The sequence below is a fragment of the Chiloscyllium punctatum genome, chromosome 10, assembly GCF_047496795.1.
Source record: "Chiloscyllium punctatum isolate Juve2018m chromosome 10, sChiPun1.3, whole genome shotgun sequence".
NCBI classification, from domain to species: domain Eukaryota; kingdom Metazoa; phylum Chordata; class Chondrichthyes; order Orectolobiformes; family Hemiscylliidae; genus Chiloscyllium; species Chiloscyllium punctatum.
The window spans coordinates 57335900-57358042 of NC_092748.1; the positions used below are offsets into that span (position 1 = coordinate 57335900).

A 22143-nucleotide genomic window follows, 5' to 3' on the forward strand; every position below is an offset into this window, starting at 1 on the left:
AAAATCTATGTCTCAGTCTTGAGTACACAAAATGACATAGCATCCATGGTGCAGAGTCTTTCAAAAATATACATTCCTCTTGTTCATGAGATTTTTGGAGAAGATTTGTGGCTCAGATTGTAAATTTGCTCGCTAAACTGGTAGATTAATTCTCAGATGTTTCGTCATCATGCTAGGTAACATCATCAATGAGCCTCCAGTGCACGTTGCTGCTTGGTATTTATCTGTCTCGGTTTGTTGTGGTAGGTGATACCATGTTTGGTTATGTTTCTGAGAGGTTGGTAAATAGGGTCCAAATCTGTGTGTTTGTTAATGGCATTCCAGTTTGAATGCCAGGCCTCTAAGAATTCCCATGCGTGTCTTTAGCCTATCCTGGGATGGATGTATTGACCCAGTTGAACCGGTGTCCCTCTTCATCTGTGTGTATGGATACCAGTGATAGTTGGTCATGTCTTTTGGTGGCTACTTGGTGCTCGTCTATCCTGGTGGCTAGCTTCCTGACTGTTTGTCCAATGTAATGTTTGTTGCAGTCCTTGCTGGATATTTTGTACTGAGTACCCAATAAGCACCGTCCGCCGATTCCTGAACAACAGACCTAAACAAGAAGACACAACACGTCCAAAGACTCTAGCCACCCTACCATACATCAAAGACCTCTCTGAGATTACCAGACTATTCTGGCCACTTAGCATTATGGTAGTCCACAAACCTACCACTATGCTGAAACAGCTTCTGATAAATTGAAAGGAACCCATATCAACAACCAGCAGAATGAACATCATATACAAAATATCCTGCAAGGACTATAACAAACATTACATTGGACAAATGGGCAGGAAGCCCGCCACCAGGATACATGAGCAGCAACTAGCCACCAAAAAACATGATCAACTATCATTGGTATCCATATACGCAGGCGAAGAGGGACACCAGTTTGACTGGGTCAATATGTTCATTCTAAGACAGGCTAAACAAAGGCATGTACAGACATTTCTAGAGTTCTGGCATTCAAACTGGAACTCAATTAACAAACATATCGATTTGGACCCCGTTTACCAACCTGTCAGAAAAAGAATCAGAAGTGATACCACCCATCACAACAGATGAAAATAAATGAATAGCAAACGGGACAGAACACCAGCACTTCATCAGAGGCTCACTGATGATGTTACATAGCATGGTGACGAAGCTTCTGAGAACAAATCTACCAGCTCAGCGAGCAAACTTAAAACCCAAACCCCTTTTGTTCATCTCAGTCTTCAAACTCTTCATCTCAGTTTTAAATGATCAACTCCACAACCTGCCCCAATTCTAGGTTCTCCAACCTGGGAAACAACTTCTCAGTATTTACTTTATTAATCCCCTCAGAATTGTGTGTTTCAATGAGATTACTTTTCATTCATGTGTATGCCCCTTCTCAGCATAGACTAGCCCTGTCTTCTTAGAAATCAATGCTGTTTTGAAGGCAAGTATATCCTACATTAGATTGGAAATTAAAATAATACACAGGACTCCAGGTCTGGTCTCACCAATGCTTAGCACAAAAGCAAGAACACCTCATTATTGTAGCATTCCAAACCCAATGCACTGAAATCCAGCGTAGTAGTAATTGCTGATTACTTGGTCTCCCAACATTTGAACTTTGTTTATTATATGAGTACACTTACATTGCTTTGAAAATCAACATTTAGAAGTTTCTCACCATTTTTTTTAAAAAACAAAGCATTCTGCTTTCCTATTTCATCTTTACCTCTTATTTCATCGTTTTTATTTTCCCCCTCAACCCATCTATTTCCTTTAGCAGCACCATTGTTTGTTTCTAACAACATTTTGCTCCATCTAGGTTAGAATTGTCAGTAAATTTAGATGTGTGTTACTTTTGGCACCATCATCTAAGTCATTAAAATACTTTGAGCATCACAGTGCTTCCAACCGGTCCATTTATTTCTGCATTTGATTTCTGCCTGTTATCTAATCTTTTATTAATATATTCTCAACAATCTGTCAGTCCTCTAACCCTTATTTGCGGAACTTAGCAAAATATCTTTTTTTCAAATTCAAATATGCTCAATTTAATTGTTCCCCTTTACCCTGTCATTGCAAATTCATGACTAATCAATTTGTAAAACAAAATTTCCCTTTTCTAAACCATGTTAACTCTGCTTAATCATATTATGATTTCTAAGGGTTTGTTTAAAAGTATATTGCACTATTTTCCTGATGGCTGTCAGTCCAACTGGCCTGTGCGTGTTCTCTATTTCCTTGAATAACAGAATTACACTTGCGTTGGAGTCTATTGACAATGGTTAGATTTAAGGGAATTCTGAAAAATCAAACCCTTGCATCTAACATCTGTGTGGTTAGTGTTTTAGAAACCCAGGAAATATATCATTAGATGCAGGGGGCTCAGAGATTTTTGTCATAACTAGTCCCTAGGTTATTTTGTATTTTTCTCTGCTGTTGTTAAATATTTTATGATCCTTCCTAAGTTGCCAATTGGTTGTTTTTACTAATTTCATTATGTTGTCTGTCATTTTCCGTGAAGACAGATACAAACCAAATTTTTGATCCTGCTATTTCAAGATTTTCCATCATAATTTCCCTTGTTTTGACTTTTTAAGGGCCCTGTGTTTATTTTGGCAATTGAGTTCTTCATATACTTGTAGAAATACTTAGTCTGTTTTCATATCTTTTGCTTATTTATTTTCAGCCTGCCTTTCTATCCTCAGCAGTTTTTTGTCATCCTTAGCATCTTTCTAAAACTATTTGAATCCTCAAATTTATTTTTTTTCTTTGTCACATTATGGGCCTCTTTAAAACGTAAACTACTTTGAACTTTTCTTGTTAGCCATGACCGGATCATTAATTCTATAGAAGCCTTTTGTCTCAGTGAAATTAATCTTGTTTGAGAATTTTGAGTTATTTTGCGAGACGCTGTTCACTGTTCATTTATGTGCACACCATTTCATCCATCTTGCCAGTGAATCTTAGCCAACCATGCCTGCTGTACATACGTATTTGGTTTTATTTAGACTTAAGACTCCTGTTTTGGAATTACGTTACTCAAACCTAACATAAATGTGTCATTATTATGATTATCCTTCCCCATAGGATCCTTTGCTATGAGATTGATTACTAAGTAGAAGATCTAAGCTTATTAGTGTTTTTATTTTTTGTTTTACATGTATTAAACAGTTACTCACTCAACAAAAACCAGAATGAAATCTGTGACCTTCCTGGTCTGTGTTTTCCAGCTGTCAAATAATTCAGTACTGATTGATTTCTAGAGTTTTTAATGCAGTAATTCTGCTGAAAATGCTCAGAAGTTTAGTTTATTTAACTCTTTAAGTGGAAATCCTCAAGAAAATGTTTGTGAGCATTATAGATTTTTGTATTTGAAATGTCACACTTTCTCATTTTGTTTTATTCTTCTATGCCAGTTGAAACCAGACATCACATGACAGCCTTTACCCTGTATGACATTGTTACTTTACTGTCCACTTACCACAATGAGGTTACTGTTGGTAAGGCATTTCACTAAAGAGTGGAATAATCAGGCTGAATAGGAGGAAAGTCACTGATCTTGGCATGGACAGAAATACTGTAAATTTAGTCTACTATGTCTTATTTACAGGATGCAGTGTCATTATAGTTTAAAATATTGAATTTAAATTTTTAAAGTCTATCATTCATATTGAACACCTGATAGGGATTGCAAACAATTTAAATTAGGGATAGTTAGATTCACTTCATGTTAAATTGATATTTAAATATGTTCTCAATCAGAAGAAGTTCTACAATAGCCAACTAATAGCATTCTCTGAAATAAGTTTCTTGGGGTTTTGTAGTCTGCACTTAAGAGTGCTTTTCCTTATACAGATAAAATATCTAATGTTGAAGTAAATTCTTCAATTTATATGTAACTAGTTTTGAGGCTGCAGATCACGTGTAAATGGAGCTTCCTTTTTTGTCTTTACATATAGTCCATTTCTTGATAATGAAATAAATGTTTGTGATGTCTTTAAATTTATTAGTATAGAATAGGACTGTGCATAAGAATGCCAGCATTTTACTCTGCATTGGCCTTTTCAAAGAGGAAACCAGGTTTTTTTCCTCTCTCTTGTGCACGCGCATGCATATACTTTACGTCCCTGCAATGTTTCTATCCTTCAAGTATTTGTTCACATGCCTTTGAAGGCTGCTATTGAATCTGTTTCCATTATTCTATCAGACAGTCCATTACTGATCCTAATCATGCTTTCCGTATTTTTAAAAAAGGCTCCATTTGCAGACAGTCAATGCCAAGTGGAGCATCACAGGAAATTGAAATGTCCACTTGCTAAAAAGAAATAAAGCTTTCCTGACTTAGTAAATTAGGATATTTCAAGCTTAGCTGCATTCATAAATTATTTTTAATTAAAATACAACTTTCATATTGGTGTTCTTTTCTGACTGGTTATGTATTCAGTATGTGTCAAAGAGCACTGGCTCAAGAAAACAACCTATACGAATCATTAGCATAAATCTTTCTAATAATCAGAAGTTGGGATAATATGAATTAGAAATTTAATTATTTTCTTTCAATTATCACCTACATTTATTGAACCTCTTGCATTTCACTTTCAAAGTCTGCCCTCTTGTTATTGACCCTTCTGCTAAGGGAAACAGCTCTCTATTCATTCTGTCCATACTCTTCATACACCTCGATCAGGTTTCCCCCCCTCAGCCCCTCAACATTTTCTGCTCCAAAGGAAACAAATCAAGGTTGTCCAGCCTCTCCTCTTAGCTGAAATGCTCAATCGCAAGCACCATCCTGGTGAATCTCCTTTGCACCAGTGCAATTGCATACTTCGTATATTGTGGTGACTAAAACTGACCATAAGGCATAGGAGCAGAAATTAGGCGATTCAGCCCATTGAGTCTGCTCTATGATTCAATCATGGCTGATAAGTTTCTCAACCCCATTTTCCTGCTAACTTACCTTAACCCTTGATCCCCTTGAGACTCAAGAACCTATCTATCTCAGTCTTAGATATACTCAACTGCATACTGTACTTCAGCTGTGACCTAACCAAAATTTTGTGCAGCTCCAGTTAAGCCTCCCTGCTCTTCTAATCAATGCCATACTAATAATCGCAGATGTAATTTATGCCACTTTCTTCCTTTAACCTGACCTGCCACCTTGAGGGATCTGTGAACAAGCACCCCAAGATCCCTTTATACCTCCTACCTTCCTAGTGTCTGGCCATTCATTGTGTATTCCCTTGTCTTGTTCTTTCTTTCAAAGTTTCATCACCTCACATTTATCAGGGTTAAATTTCATCTACCACTGATTTGCCCATCTGATCAATTTGTTTATTTTCTCCTGTAACCTAACACCTTCCTCCTCACTGACTACCACTTGGCTGATCTTCACATCATAGAGTCGGACAGCATGGAAACAGGCTCTTCAGCCCAACTCATCCATGCCAACCAGGTTTCCTAAACTGAACTAGTCCCATTTGCCTGTGTTTGTACTATATCGCTGTAAATCTTCTCTATCCATATGTCATATACACTCAAGTAATAGTTGAATTTTTTGGCTACTTTTTATGGTTGAATTTATGGGGTTGACTATTACGTGGATACTACTTTTGAGGGGCTGAAATTTATGCCTGTCAAAATTCTTACTGTATCATTAATGGAATCCATTTACAATATTGAAAAGACATCTGGATGGGTATATGAATAGGAAGGGTTTAGAGGAATATGGGCTAAGTGCTGGCAAATGGGACTAGATTAATTTAGGATACCTGGTCAGCATGGATATGTTGGACCGAAGGGTCTGGGAACATGCTGTACAGCTCTATGACTATAAGCCCAATTGATCTCGAAACAAATAAAGAGGAAAAAAAGAATTATGGTCATTCTAAAAACTCGAAGAAGAGCACGACAGCCAGTGGACCGGAAGACCCGGAGTGGAGCTGAACAACAGCAGACTGGAAAGTCGGAGTGGAGTGCGACGGCTAGCCCACTGACTCATAAATGTTATTTGTGAAGAACTAGGGTCAACTTTCACACAATATATACGGAAAATTCCAGATTTTTTGATCAAAAATAAAGGGTCGACTTTACATGAGATTAACTATTACTTGAGTAGATACAGTACCTATCCAAATGTCTTTTAATTGTTTTAATTGTACTTGCCTCTACCACTTTCTTTGGCAGCTTGTTCCATAAACGCACCATCCTCTTTTTGAAAATGTTGCCCCTCAGATCCCTTTTAAATCTTTCTCCTCTCACCTTTAACCCATGTCTTCCAGTTTTTGGACTCCCCTACTCTGGGAAAAAGTCCTTAACTATTCACCTTATGCCCTTCATGATTTTATAAATCTCTATAAGGTCACCCCTTAGTTTCCTAGGCTCCAGGGAGAGAAGTCCTAGTCTATCCAGCCTTTCCTTATAACTCAAACCTTTCAGTCTTGGAAGCATCCATGTAAATTGTTTTTGCACTCTTTCCAGTTTAATAATAAACTACCGATAGCAAAGTGACCAGAATTGTATGCAGTAACCCCAGTGTAGCCTTACCAATGTTTTGTACAGCTCTAACATGACATCCCAACTCCTGTACTCAGTGCTTCAACTGATGAAGGCAAGTGTGCCAAATGCCACCTTCGCCATGCTGTCTGCCTGTGATGCTGCTTTCGAAGAACTGTCTACCTGCACCCCTAGGTTTCTCGATTTGACAATATTTCCAAAGGACTATGATTAACTGTGTAGGTGCTGCCCTGGTTTGTTTTACCGAAATGCAACACCAAAATGCCATCCACAAACCCCCTTGATTCTCATTTACGTTTTTTTATGAATATCACGAAAATAGGGACCCAGCACTGATCCCTAAGTTATGTCACTGGACACTGCACTGCAGTCACCCTCTGCCTCCTGTTCCTAAGCCAAGTTTCAATCTAATTTGCCAAGCTGTCCTGATTCCAAGAGCTTTGACCATGTGGGACTTTGTCAAAGGCCTTACTAAAATCCATATAAATTACATCAACTGCGCTACCCTCATCTACACACTTGACCATCTCCTTGAAAAATTCCACTGGATTTGTTAGAAATTTTCTCCCTTTAACAAAGCCATGTTGTTTATCCATGATCAAACTATATCTCTCTAAATGGAGATTAATTTTCTCCTTCAATTTTTATTCTAATAGTTTCCTATCACTGATGTTAAGTTCATTGGTCTATAGTTCACTGATCTATCTTTATCACCCTCCTTGTAAAGTAGAACTACATTAGCTGTTCTCTATTACTCTGGCATCCTTCCTGGGGCTAGAGGCGATTTAGAAATTTGGGTCAGGGCAACTGTAATTTCCTCTCTCATCTCCGATTGCAACCCAGGATACAACTCGTCCAGACCTGGGGATTTGTCCACTTTTTATATCTACTAAAGTCTCCAATGCCGCCACATTTCTTATATCAATCTGCTCGAGAACTTCACAGTCCATCTTCTCAACCTCTACAATACCATTCTCCTTTTCCTGAGTAAAGACAGATACGCAGTACTCTCTTAACACTCTATTGGTGTCCTCTAGGATTGTGTGTAGTCTGTGTGTAGTTTGGTCCCTGTATCGGCCCTACTATTTCCCTGGTTACTATCGCCAGGAACCCTCCAACCACAAGGGACGCCGAGGAACCCTCCAACCACAAAGGATGAAGGCAGATTTCTTCAGCTTCCTCATTTCCCCTCCCCCCACCTTATCTCAGTCCCAACCCTTGGAATCAGCACCGCCTTCTTGACCTGCAATCTTCTTCCCGACCTCTCCGCCCCCACCCCCTCTCCGGCCTATCACCCTCACCTTAACCTCCTTACACCTATCGCATTGCCAACGCCCCTCCCCCAAGTCCCTCCTCCCTACCTTTTATCTTAACCTGCTTGGCACACCCTCCACATTCCTGAAGAAGGGCTCATGCCTGAAAAGTTGATTCTCCTGCTCCTTTGATGCTGCCTGACCTCCTGTGCTTTTCCAGCAACACATTTGTCAGCTCTGATCTCCAGCATCTGCAGTCCTCACTTTCTCCTGGCTACTATCTTCCCCTTGGTATACTAGTAGACTGTCTTGAGATTATGCCAATCTTGCTTGCAATGTTTTTTCATACCTCCCGTTTGCTCTTCTAATTGTTTTCTTGAGTTCCTTTCTGCACTTACTCGGGCTTCTGCTGCTTTGCTCCTTCTGTGCCTGTTGTACATCTTTCGTTTCCTTTTTATCCAGTCCTGTATGTTCCTAGACATCCAGGTTCTTTGGGTTTGTTACTTCCATATTTCATCCAAAAGGAAGCCTGTTGAGCTTGCACTCCCCCCACCCCACCCTCTTTTTTTTTTTTGAACACTTCCCACTGTTCTGCTGTAGATTTACCCTCAAGTAGCCGTTCCCAGTCTATTTTAGCCAATGGAGTAGGCCTAACCAATATATTATACAGGGTTAATATACTACAGTTATGAACTATTGTACATTTTACACACACATGCCTGTAGAAGAGATGTCATTTTGCACAACACTGCTTTATAATCTTTAAATTTTCAAAATAGTCAAAAATTATGTTGTAGGGCATTACTTGATCTGGTATACTCCTTGATGAGCTCAAATACCTTGCACCTACTTGTGCAGCTTGACTGTTACTGCTACTTAACAGCTTAAGCCTGAATGTTGTCCTGATATTGCTGCGTTTGGACATGGATTAGTTCAGTTGCTGAGGAGTCATGAATTCTTTGTGCTAGATGCAGCTCCAACCAGCTTCCTTTGCAGATAATGGATAGTAGTTGAATAGGGTGGTAATTGACTGGGTTAGATTAGTTTTGTTCTTTGTGGACTTGACATATCTGGGCAATTTTCCACATTTTCAGATAGATGCAGGTATTGTAAATGTACTGGAATAGTTAGGTTAGGGGGTATGACTTGCTTTTGTGGATGAATCTTCAGTGCTATTTCTGGAATGTGGCAGGACTGCAGAACTATTATCTATCCATTCGTTGTGGGATCACTTGGCTCTACCTATTGCATGCTGCTTTCACTGATTGCATACAAGTTGTCCTGTGTTGTAGCTTCACCAGGTTGACACACTCATGTTTTGGTATGTGTGCTGCTGTTTGTGGCATGCTCTCCCACACTCTTCATTGAATCAGAGGTGAATCTTGTGGCTTAATGATAATGGTAGAGTGCTGGTGGCCCACAGCACTTCATAGATACTAATTCCAAGTCTGGTCAAAATTGATCCCATTTAGCATGGTGGTCGTGCCACACTACACGATGCAGGTATCCTCGATATCAAGATAGGACTTTGTCTCCACAAAGACTGTACAATGGTCATTGTTGTCATGGATGCTGTCATGGGCAGATGCATCTGCTACAGGTAGCTTGGTGAGGACATGGTCAAAAAGATTTCCTTTTTGTTGGTTCCCATTCTACCTGGGGCAGATCGTCTACAGCTACTTCCATTACCTCAGTCAGTGGTGGTGCTACCAAACCATTCCTGGTGATGGACGAAGAAGTCTCCCACCAGGTGGTGTTTTGTGTACTTCCTAAACTCAATGTATCTGGTTAAAAATTACACAACACCAGGTTATAGTCCAACAGGTTTATTTGGGAGCACCAGCTTTTGGAGCACTGCTCCTTCAGGTGATTGTGGAGAATAAGAATGTAACACACAGAATTTATAGCAAAAGTTTACAGTGTGATGTATTGAATTATATATTGAAAAAGACCTGGATTATTTGTTAAGTCTCTCATCGTTTAGAATGACCATGGTGGTTTCAGTTCTTTTTAAAAGTTACATTCTCAAGTGAACACTTGGTGTCATGTTGGCCCAGATAATATATTGAAGGTGTTCGCTCCCTGTGAGGCTGTCTGCGCCACAATGGTCAGACTAATTCTAATCTAAAAAACAGATTTACAGAATCTTACATGGATTCATGCAGTTTTTGAGCAAAGTAAAACGTAGTTCTGCAAGTGCAAATTCACCCCACAAACTTTTATATGTGTGTGTGTGTGTGTGTGTGTGTGTGTTGGTGGGGCGGTTATTAGTGTCCGTGAGAGGGTGTGTGTATGTATGAGTGTAAGTGTAAAGGAGTTTAAGTCTATGAGAGGGTGTCTGTCTGTGGGAGTGAATGAGAGAGAGTGTGTGTGTGTGTGTGTGTGTGTGTGTGTCTGTCTGTCTGTACCCAGTATAGTGCAATGGGGTCACCTGTAATGTGACATGAACCCAAGAAAAACACTTCAGCAGTCCGGGACATTTGACCACGGACCTTCGGGTGACCATCCTCCAAGGTGGACTTCGGGCCAGGCAACAGCTAAAAGTGGCCGAGCAGAGGCTACTAGCCAAGTTCGGTACCCATGGGGATGGCCTCAACCTGGACCTTGGGTTCCTATCACACTACAGGTGACCCTATTATACGACAGACAGACAGATGGACGGACACGCACGCATGCATATAAGTTTGTGGGGTGAATTTGCACTTGCAGGATTACGTTTTACTTTGCTCAAAAACTGCATGAATCCATGTAAGACTCTGTAAATCCGTTTTTTAGATTAGAATCAGTCTGACCATTGTGGCACAGACAGCCTCAGAGGGAGCTAACACCTTCAATATCTTATCTGAGCTGACATGACATCAATTGTTAAAGTTCACCTGCGAATGTAACTTTTTAAAAAAGGTTTTGCGGTTTACATATGAAAGAACTGAAACCAGCATGGCCATTCTAAAAAGTGAGAGACTTAATGAACAATCCAGGTTTTTTTCAAAATATAATTTCAGTTACATCACACTCTAAACTTCTGCTATAAACTGTGTCTTACAATCTTATTCTCCACAATCACTTGATGAAGGGGCAGTGCTCCGAAAGCTAGTGCTTCCAAATAAACCTGTTGGACTATAATTGGTGTTGTGTGATTTTTAACTTTGTATCTGCCAACTGATACTCAAAATTGAATAATGATTTATTAGTTGAGGGTGTGGGAAGTGATAGGCGGTAATCGGGAGATTTCCTTGTCCATGTTTGATGCAATGCCATGAGATTTCATGACCTCCGAGTCAAGTCAATGCTGAGGTCTCCCGGGGTAACTCCCCTCGTACTATATACCACTTGTGTTGGAATAAAGAGGGAAAAGGGAGAAAACTGGCTGAAAATTAGAATAGAGGAACAAAAATAGTTGAATTGCATTCAAAGGGAAACAGCAGCATGTTAAAATTAACACTGGAAATATTCCATTATAATTTGGAAATTGTCAAACAGCCAACAGTTCGAGGCATGATAAGATTTTCTACCATGATTCTCACTTGTACAGATGAACCATTTGTTTTCGTCTTAGTGCAAAGTGAGTACTTTCTGCAACTATGCCCTCTTCTGATGAGCTTGAAGCTCTTTTAATCTGATTTTTAAACAAGTTTATCTTTATTGTACTTCATTTTTTCCAAGTTTAAAAATTGACTGATCTTTTAACTGCAGTATATTAGTAAAGATTTCATCTGTTTCATCTATTTCCTACTTTGCTGTTCAGATTTTTGTAAAAGCTTAATCAAATTAACTGTGCAAACACAAATATAAATTTACAGCACATTCTGGTTAGTATAATGAAATATTTTTCTGTATGCACTTACTCAGTTACAGTGTCACATCCATTTAACAAAATCCCCCTATCGGTTACACATTACCAGTGTATTCAAGAAATACTGAAACATAATAGATTGTTTGTGGCAATTATTTTTAATTATCTAAGACCATAGGCAGCACAACTTTGGAAATAGCTAATGTGATAGGGTAAAAGGCACACTAGTATATGTAAATGCAAGTGCAAAATTTGCTTGAATGGCATGTGTGCACTTAAGTGTGGAAATCAGGCAGATTGTTTGAAGCAGAGGATGGGTGAGGGCCTTTCAAAGTTTGCTGGTCTGTGGAGCCTACCTTTAAAAGAAAACCCTGCCTGTTCAATTGTAGATGTTATTGCAACTGCAGCTTGTCACTGAATTATATAAGTCATTACAACTTCATCTGATGTCACGTGTTAACTAAATATCAATACAGCACTAAGACCTCGATCAATGGGCCCAATAGTATGCTGTGAAGATTTTTTTGGGATAATGTTCTTATAAATATTATTTTGACCTTTCTGTAATTGTTTTAATCTAAGAGTTTTAAATTTCTTATGGATGATATATGGTGAACTAAACTTGAGATTGTTTACACAAAAGCTTGACTGTGGGTCTGCTTTAACTTGAATCAGAATGAATTAAAAGGGACTATGAGAACTATATATTACTGTACAATTCCTTGACCATGTTGTGGATGCACCTAGTCTTGTATTAAATAGGAATTAAGAAACTGTAATGTGCATAATTGACTATTGAGCATTTGAGATAAGCTTATTAGCTCAAAGATATAGAAGAACAGCAGGGTTGATACTGTTCAGTCATGTCACCTGTTCAAAGTTCAGAAATCTGGAATAAAGTTAATACCTTAAGAAAGGTGGACAACGCTTATTCAGATGTGCTACAGACTGTGTATTGATTGGTAAATTTCTAGTCAAATGATGAAAGAAGCATTGTTTGAATTACACCTGGAGCAATAATTTAGGCAAATAACTGATGTGACTCGGAGAACAATTAGAAAATGACCAAATGTAGTATGAAATGACCAAATGCTTAGTATGAAATTAATAAGAGATAACGAAGAGTCAAAAATTGATGCTAAACTATTAAAAGACAGATGTAAACTAAGAAAGGATCCTGCTCAAAATAACTAGATAGAAAAGCTAGTGAACAGAACTGATTAAAGTATGAGAAAATGGAATGTTTAAAGCAAAGGATTAAAATAAAGATCTGCCAAGTTTAACATCTGGCTTGAAAAATATTAGTTAAATTTGATATTGGATACGAAAATATAACAAAATTGGTTATAGAATTAAAAATGCATCATTTGACAAGATAAACTGGAGAAAAATCGAGATGTAGTGGTTAAGATTCAAAAATGTTAGTTTATGTTCTAACAGTACATCATTGCAAAAAATAAGGCTGAAGCATTTGCAGCAATCTTCAGCCAGAACTCCCAAGTGGACGATTCATCTTGGCTTCCTCCAGTGATCCCCAGCATTACAGATACCAGTCTTAAGTCAATTCGCTTCACTTTGTGATGTCAAGAACAATTGGAGGTACTGGACATTACAAAGGCTGTGGGCCCTGACAACATTCCATAAATAGCACTGAAGATTTGTGCTCCAGGATTTGCCACTCCCCTACCTAAGCAGTTGCAATACAGTTACATCACTGGTACTACCTGACAATGTGGAAAACTGCCAAGGTATGTCCTGTGCACAAAAAGCAGGACAAATCCAACCCAGCTGATTACTGCCCGTCACTCTTGTCTCGATCATCAGAAAAGTGATGGAAGGTGTTGTTAACAGTGCTATCAAGCAGCATTTGCTGGGCAATAACTTGCTTGTTGACGCCCAGTTTGGGTTCCACCAGGGCCATTTAGCTTCTGACATCATTACAGTCTTGGTTCAAATATAGACTATGGAGATGAATTCCAGAGGTGAAGTAAGAGTGACGGACCTTGACATCAAGGCTGCATTCAACCAAGTGTGGCATCAAAGATCCCTTGCAAAACTGAAATCATTGGTATCAGGAGGCAAACTCTTTGCTGGTTAGAGTCATATCTGGTACATAGGAAGATGTTCTGGCTGTTGGAAGTTGGTCGTTTCAGCTCCAGGACATCTATGCAGGAGTTTCTCAGGGCCAACCATCTTCAGCTGCTTAATCAATTACCTTCCCTCCATTATAAGGTCAGAAGTGAAGATGTTTGCTGATAATTGCACAATGTTCACCATTCATGACGACTCAAATATTGAAGCAGTCCATGTTCAAATGCAAGAAGATCTGGACAAAATCCAGGCTTAGGCTGACAAGTGGCAAGTAGCATTTGAACCACACATGCCAGGCTATGACTATCAACAATAAGAGATAATATAACCACTGCCCCTTGCCATTCAGTGGTGTTGCCATCATTGAATCACCCCACTATCGACATCCTGGGGGTTACCATTGACCAGAATCTCAACTGGACGTGCCATACACTCACAGTGGCTAAAGAACTGGTTAGAGGCTAGGAAAATTGTGGCAAATAACTCACCTCCTGACTCCCCAAAGCTTGTCTGTCATGTACAAAGTGCAAGTTAGGTGTGTGGTGGAAAACTCCCATTTGCCTGGATGGGTGTAGCACCAACGGCACTCAAGCAGCTTGACATTATCCAGAACAAAGTAGCTAGTTTGATTGGCACTACATCCACAAATAACCACTTCCTCCACCACTGATGCTATTGGGAGCAGTGCGTACTATTTACAAAGTGCACTGTAAATATTCACCAAAGATCCTTAGACAGTACCTTCCAAACCCACAACCACTTCTATCTAGAAGGACAAAGGTAGCAAATACCCAAGTCACTCCTCATTCTGACTTTTTATATATGTAGCTATTCCGTTGCTGTTGCTGAGTCAAAATCCTGAAATTTTCTCCCTAATGGCATTGTGGAGCAAGCCACAGCAGGTGGACTGCAGCAGTTCAAGAAGGCAGTTCACCACCATCTTCTCAAGGATAACTAGAGATGGGCAACAAATATTGGCCAGCCAGCGATGCCCACATTCCACAAATGAATAAAAACAACAGGTAGAATAAGAAAGAAATCTCAGCTGAACAGGCTGGTTTGCAGTAAGTCCAAGAATATCCTGTTACAACTAAAGTATTAATAATATCACACACAGGTTATTGAATAGGTTGTGATGGTTAAGGGAAAATCTATATTTTTTCAATATTAATGATTTTAGCAAAGGACGACAAAGATGATTTCAGGGAAGCTTGGAAATAATAAATAGATCAGGCAGTATCTAGAGAGAGAAAAGTCATCTTAATGTTTCAGGTCTGTGACCCTTTACTAGACTTTGTAATAAATACTCCAGGTTCTAGAGGCCAAAGCAGCTAAAAGTATTGGAAGCCAGAAAAGATTGTGAATAAGATAATTAAAGTGTAAGGGTAATTACAAAAGAATGAAGGCACATCTAGTTGGAGTGGACTGAGAAAAGAATTTATCAGCAAAGACAGCTGAGTAAAAGTGACTGACTTTCAAGAAAATAGTTCATCCTCACAGCAAAGAGTAAATGGACTCTAGAAATGGGAGAAGCCAATAATGGTTAACCAGATAATGCTAGGCTTAAATTGAAAGAGAAAAAGTATACTGGACAAAAATTAGTGATAAGCCAGAGAATTGGGAAAGCTTTTTAAAAAAACAACAAAACACAACTAAACAAAAAAGAAAGAGGTGAACTTTGATGGTAAACTTTCAAGTAGTAACAAGCGCAAGTATAGGAGGAACTTCATTAAATGTACAAAAAGGAGAAGAGAAGCCAAAGTGAACATAGTTCCTTTTGAGTGATGTTGGGGTAGTAATAATAGGGAGACAGCACAGGCAGAGGAGTTAAATATTTTTCATAGTAGAAGACTCTAATAGCATTCCACAATATTAATAACCAAGGGGCAAAAGGAGGAGAGGAAATAAATGCAATAGCTTTCACTGAAGAAAAATGTACAGGGGAAACTAATGTGGCTAAAGACTGAGAAGTCCCCTGGATCTGATGGGCTGTATCATAGGATTTTAAAAGAAGTAGCTACAGCGATAGTGGATGGAGGTAATCTTGCAAAAATCCTTAGGTTCTTGAAAAGTCTCAGAGAACTGGAAAACTGCCAGTATGACACCTTTATTTTAGAGAGGGATTGGGACAAAAATAGATAGCTATAGGCCAGTTAGCTGAATATTTGTTGTTGTTAGAATCTGTTACAAAGTTTGTAAAATCAGAGCAATTAGAAATACATAATATAATCATGCAAGGCCAGCATGGCTTCACAAAAGGAATGTCATGCCCGACAAAATTATTAGATTTCTTTCTGAAGGTAACAAGTGGAATAGATAAAGGTGAAGCAGTGTTATACATTTAGATTTCCAGAAGGTGTTTGATAAGGTACCGCAAGTTAGAATACTTAATAAGAATTCATGGTGTTGGAGGTAATATATTAGCATGGTTAGAGGATTGGCTAACTAATAGAAGATGGTTGGGATTATGGGGGAGTTTTCAGGATGGCAACCTGCAACTAATGGAGTGCTACAGTAATTGGGGTGACAATTACTTTATATTAATGACTTGGATAAGGAAAATGAATTTACTGAAGCCAGGTTTGCAAATGACACAAAAATAAATGGAAAGGTAAGTGGTGAGGGTGACACAGCCTGCAGAGAGAGAGAGACTGGTTGAGTGAGAACTTGGCAGATAGAATATAATGTGGGAAACTGTGAGGTTATTCACTTCACAGGGAAAATAAGAGGAACTAAATATTATTTAAATGAAAAAAGTCTGCAGAAAGCTACAGCACAGAGGGAGTTTGGGAGTCCTTGTGCATGAATTACAAAACTACCCAGCAAAAAGTTCAGGTAAAAGGGAAGACAGATGGAATGTTGGCATTTATTGCAGAGGGATTGCTGTATAAAATTAGGGAAGTTTTGCTAAAACTATACAAGGCACGATTTATACCACACCTGCAATACTGTAGAAATATTTGGTCCGTTTGTCTAAGGAAAAATGTACTACCATTGGAAGCAATGCAGAGAAGGTAACTAGATTGATCCCAGCTATGGAAGGACTGCCCTGTGAGGAGAGGTTGTGAAGATTGGGCTTGCACTCACTGGATTTTGGAAGAATGAGAGTTATCTTATTGAAACATACAAGACTCTTGAGGCGCATGATGATCTGGAAAGGTCACTCATTTAAGACAGAGGTGAAGAATTTCTTTGAGGGTTGTGAATCTGTGGAATTCTTTACTGTAGAGGCTGGATTGTTAAGCATATTCAAGGCTGAGCTAGATCATTTTTAATCAGTAAGGGAATCAAGGGTCATTGGGAAAAGGCAGGAAAGTGGAGTTGAGGATCATCAGATCAGTCATGATGCTATTGAATGGTGAAACAGCCTCAGTGGGCTGAGTGGCCTACTTCTGTTCCATTTGCTATGTCTTCAGAAGTAGGCCATTCAGTTTGTCAAGTCTTCTCCATCTTTGAATGAGATCATGGCTGATCTGATAATCAGTATTGTCATGTTACACTGAATACCTATATAAAATATTGGAGGTTATTCTAAAAAATAACAAATGGTTGTGGAGTAGTATCGATTCATTTTTGGTCAACAGCATTCTTCTACTTCATGTAGTTGCTGTAAGAAAGCTATGGAAGGGATCTGAAATTAATTGATTAGATGTGCAATGGCCCTGTGGAACACATTTGCAATATCAATGTACTTGATCTTTTCCAGGTTTATAGTACCTACTCAAATGATGACTATGATCGACGCAATGAGGAAGTTGACCCTGTGGCTGCTTCAGCAGAATATGAGTTGGAGAAGAGAGTGGAAAAAATGGATGTTTTTCCAGTTGAAATTGAGAAGGGTAACTATTTAAATGACTACATACTTAGTTTTTTTTAGCGTCTTGATGAAGTTTCAAGTATTTATTATTTAAGTGCATTTTGTTCAGGCATTTATTGCCAATCAGTAATTGCCAGTGAAAAGATATTTAAGTCTTTTCCAATACATTTATTTGATGCTAGCTATCTAATATAGAGAAAGTAGTGAAACAAATACGTAGCATTAACTCATAATCACAACTGAAGGCACCATCATTCTTTAACTCGAACATAACTTTACACAATCGCATCAATATTCATGTCATCAAGCAGAGCACCATCACAAGTCTGTGTGAAAATACCTCAGGCTGCTCTCTCCATATTTTGGAAAAATAGTTAAGAACATGAAAGCTTTTGTGTTCTTAACTATTTTTCCAAAATATGGAGAGAGCAGCCTGGGGTATTTTCACACAGACTTGTGATGGTGCTCTGCTTGATGACATGAATATTGATGCGATTGTGTAAAGTTATGTTCGAGTTAAAGAATGATGGTGCCTTCAGTTGTGATTATGAGTTAATGTTACGTATTTGTTTCACTATTTTATCTGCAGTAATTTTTAAATGGGGAAGAACTTGCATAAAATGCACTACCTGTCAGTAGGAAGTTTATATTGAATAACGTTTATGACACCAATCCTATAAAATTCTTTTCAAATCCTGAAAATGTTAAGACTCCACAACATAAACCAAAGTCTCATACAATATGAAGCACACAGCTTTTACTATTCATATCTGCTATCTACACAATACAAACTGTTGCTTATCTAATATAAAATCTGGCTCACTTTTCAATCTCACTTTATGGTTTTTTTAAAAAAAAATACTAAGACAATTTTCAGCTACTAATCACTTTCATTCTAGAATTAACTTGTTAACTTACATCTTGTTGCATGTCTCATTATCCTTAAAATTTTCCTTAAAGTGAAATTACTAAATTACAAAGGAGGATGTAATAGGAGGTAAACAGATGGAAGAGACTTGGAGTAGGATTAAGAGATAGAAAAGAGTTTACAACTACATCTGTAGTTCTTTATATGACCTTGAATAGTATCTGTGAAATACTAAGATTAAGCAAGTGGCAAAGATGTGAATGGGATATCTTACATTGATACAGATTGCAGTAAACAAATATCAGAGATTATAGTGAATGTTTTGCATCTCTGTGGGACAGTTCTCTGCAAAAATATGCCCCAAAGACGACAAGAAGATATTGCATACTAGATTTAGCAATGAGACTGATTTATTTAACAGCCTATTAGTGTATGCACATTTATTTAAAAGTTGTATATAATTGAGATCATCCCAACATTTGAAAGAGAGAGATGCAACAGCTACTAAGATTCTAAGTTTTGGTATAGTTGAGTTTAATGATCTGTGATTAAAACAGTCTGCAGCAAACTGAAAATAATGGGTAAAATGACAGAGGCATGAGAACTGTTCCAGCAGGCATTTAACTTGAGGCAGAATCTGTTTATTCCACCGAAGAGCAAGAATTCTATTTGCAATTAAAAACAACTATAGATGATTAAAGGGCTAAGAGATGATGTAAAAGAAAAGTACACAACTTCAAAATTGATATTTTGTCACAAATGAGAAAGATACAATGATCTGTAAAGGATGACAAAGCCAATGTACAAAAGGAAAATAGAATCAAAATTGTAATGGCTGTTAACATCAACAAACTTCCACAATTTCATTAAGATGAGGATAATTAGAAACAAATGTGGGCATCTTAAACTGCTCATGGTATGTATGTGGAATTAAAGAAACAGCAGACATGCTGATTATTACTTTGGGTCAATATCTACAATAGGGTAAGAGGTCAACATGCAGGATACCCCAAGGAAACTATTATTGAATTGGAATAGGGATTTTAAAAAATTAACAGAAGCAAGATGGACAAATTAATGACACTGAAGAGGATGAAATCCCCAGGAGTTGATGGTTTCCATTGGGGATTTTAAAGGAAGCTGTTGAGAATATTGCAGATGTTTCCATTATAATCTTAAATCCTGTTCTCTGGATTCAAGAACTATTTCTTTAGATTGTTATTTTTCTTAAATAACAGACAGACATGCACAATTTTTCAGAGGTAAATCACTGAATTATAGGCCAGGCATACATACATGTGTAGCCAGAAAATAAGAAGAGCCTACCATTAGGAATAGAATGACTGAGCACTTAGAAATTTTTCAGTTGACCAGAAAGAGGTAGCATGGATTTGTAAATGGTAAGTCGAGTTTGAGAAACCTGATTATCTTACTTGCTTCCTTATAAAAAAACATTGTTCAGGGAAATGTCAATATCTGCCATTTATATGGATTTCCAGAAGGTATTTGATGAAGCTGTTCATAAGATACGTGTACTTAAAATTGAAGCTTGTGGAATTAAAAGCAAATTATTGACTTGGTTAGGAAATTTACTGGACAGCAAGAAAGAGAGCAGGGATACTGGGCAGGTACTCTGTTTAGCAGGATGTGACTAACCATCTCCTGCAAGGTTCTGTGATGAGGCCTCAATGTTTCCTGCAATCATTAGCAACTTTGATAGGATAGAATGTTAATTAAAAAATGTATGGGTGTCGCATGAATGTGTGCTATTATAAGAGGTACAACTTGAAGAGCAGATATAAGTGAGATTGATAGACTAATTGATGGACAAACGTCACAAGTAGCTTTGAATACAGTCAAATGCAAAGTAATCTATTTTGAACCTAAAAAAAAGTACATGGTGGATAAACTGGAAATAAGTGAAGGTTTAGGTGCTTGAATCATTTAAAATGTCATGAACAACTACAGAAATAATCTCTAAAGTCTAATGGATTATTGGCCTCTATATATGAAGGACTTGAACACAAGGGGTTTGAGTTGTGCTTCAATTATGCAAAATCTTGGTTAGATCTTAGAAAAATTAGTTTATCTAGAAAATACACTGTGGGAAGGACATATGGATTTGATGTAAGTGCAGCTTTGAGTTATTAGATGATACCTAGACTCCAGTGTTAATCTGCAGTAGGTATTAAGTGTTGTTTCCCTGGAATATTTTTGCTTAAAGGATTGTTTAATCATACTTGTAAGATATTGAAAATAATGGAAGAGTTAAACTGGGAAAATGAAAGTTTTCCGCTAATTTGGAAGTCTAAAACCAGGGACTATGTTTAAAAACTAGAACCAAACTCTTGCGAAGTAAGGTTAGGATACAATTCTTCATGCAAAGAGAAGTAGAAAATTGACATGTTCTTTGCTAAGTAGGTGTTAAATTTGTAACTAAATTTGACAGTTCCTTCTGACCATATCCCTTAGGTTTTTTGATAATGGTTGGTTTGTGGAATTAGGACCCAGATGAACCATTATCCCATTGAATGATGGAACAGATTTCTCACTGTCGACCATTATTTCTGAAGCACATTGCAGAATTTTACTACAGTCTGTTCTGATATAATACGATAGTTCTGTTCTCATACAATCCTGCGTTCTAAGTAAATCGTATATTAGCAGCACCATTTAAACCAAAGGGATCAGAATCACATTATATCCAATACAGGTGAGAAAGTCTGCATTCTGCAAATAATGATCTAAATTCTTCAATCGCGTTATAGCCAATTCACATTGAAGGAACATGTTATTGCAGAACTGACTGTAGTTTAATGATGTGATCAAAATACACCGTGTTAATTATTGATTTATAACAAATGAATTCTGTTTATGAAATAATTTGAATTTTAGGTGAAGCTGGTCTTGGAATTAGTATCATTGGAATGGGTGTTGGAGCAGATCAAGGGCTTGAAAAACTAGGGATTTTTGTGAAAACTATCACTGAAGGTGGAGCAGCATATAGAGATAAACGGTAAGATGCTATCCATTAATATGTCTTTTTTTTGTGTGTTAACTGTATTTGGTTTTGAAGCATTGTAACATAGAATGAGAAAACTAATGAAAGTTTGATTAAAGCTAAGAAAGGGATTCAGATTTCAATCATCTACTGTTTTGCATTTTGGTACATTTTCATTACAACCCCTGTTCCCTGTCATGCCTGAAGATGCTGCAACTTGGAATGTTGAACTGCCAATCCTGTTCTTCCCCCAACCATGATAGCAATAATATCATATTCCCATGTATTAACTAGTACAATCAAACCCATGTACTTTATTCACAAAACCCCTTGCGTTAAAATAAATTGTCATCCAGCCTTATTTAAATATACATTACATTGCAACTTGTATGTAAATTTTAAGCAGTTAATACAAACAACTATTAAACATCTGTTACTTAATTATAATTGCCACTAAAGTTTGATCCCTAAAGTGTATTTAGTTACTAACACTGTTGATGTCACTTACTACCTTCTATCTTAGTTTTAGACAATTTTAAAACATTTTATAATTTTCTTTAATTTAGATTGAAGTGTAATGCACTCCATCACAGCAAAGTAATCTGTCTATAACTAAATGAAAATAATCTTTTTGATTAATTTGATTAGTTTAAAGTATTTGATGACAAGCTACCTCTTTGGAGAATCATACTGATGTGGTATAATATCCACTACTTTATTTGATTTAGATTTCCTGTAGATTAGCTTTCCTTCAGTGTAGAAACAGGCTTTTCGGCGTAACCA

At 37.7% G+C, this 22143-nt stretch overlaps 1 protein-coding gene across 3 annotated transcripts in view; it reads left to right on the top strand.

Annotated features, from left to right (window-relative positions):
- Nucleotides 1-22143, top strand: part of ppp1r9ala (protein phosphatase 1 regulatory subunit 9A-like A) — a 119090-nt gene that overhangs the window by 27345 nt on the left and 69602 nt on the right. For all 3 annotated transcript variants that reach the window (XM_072579237.1, XM_072579236.1, XM_072579235.1), the window contains exons 3-4: nt 17381-17513; nt 21255-21375. In XM_072579237.1, coding sequence (XP_072435338.1) covers nt 17381-17513; nt 21255-21375 — 254 coding nt within the window. The remainder of the gene's footprint in view (nt 1-17380; nt 17514-21254; nt 21376-22143) is intronic.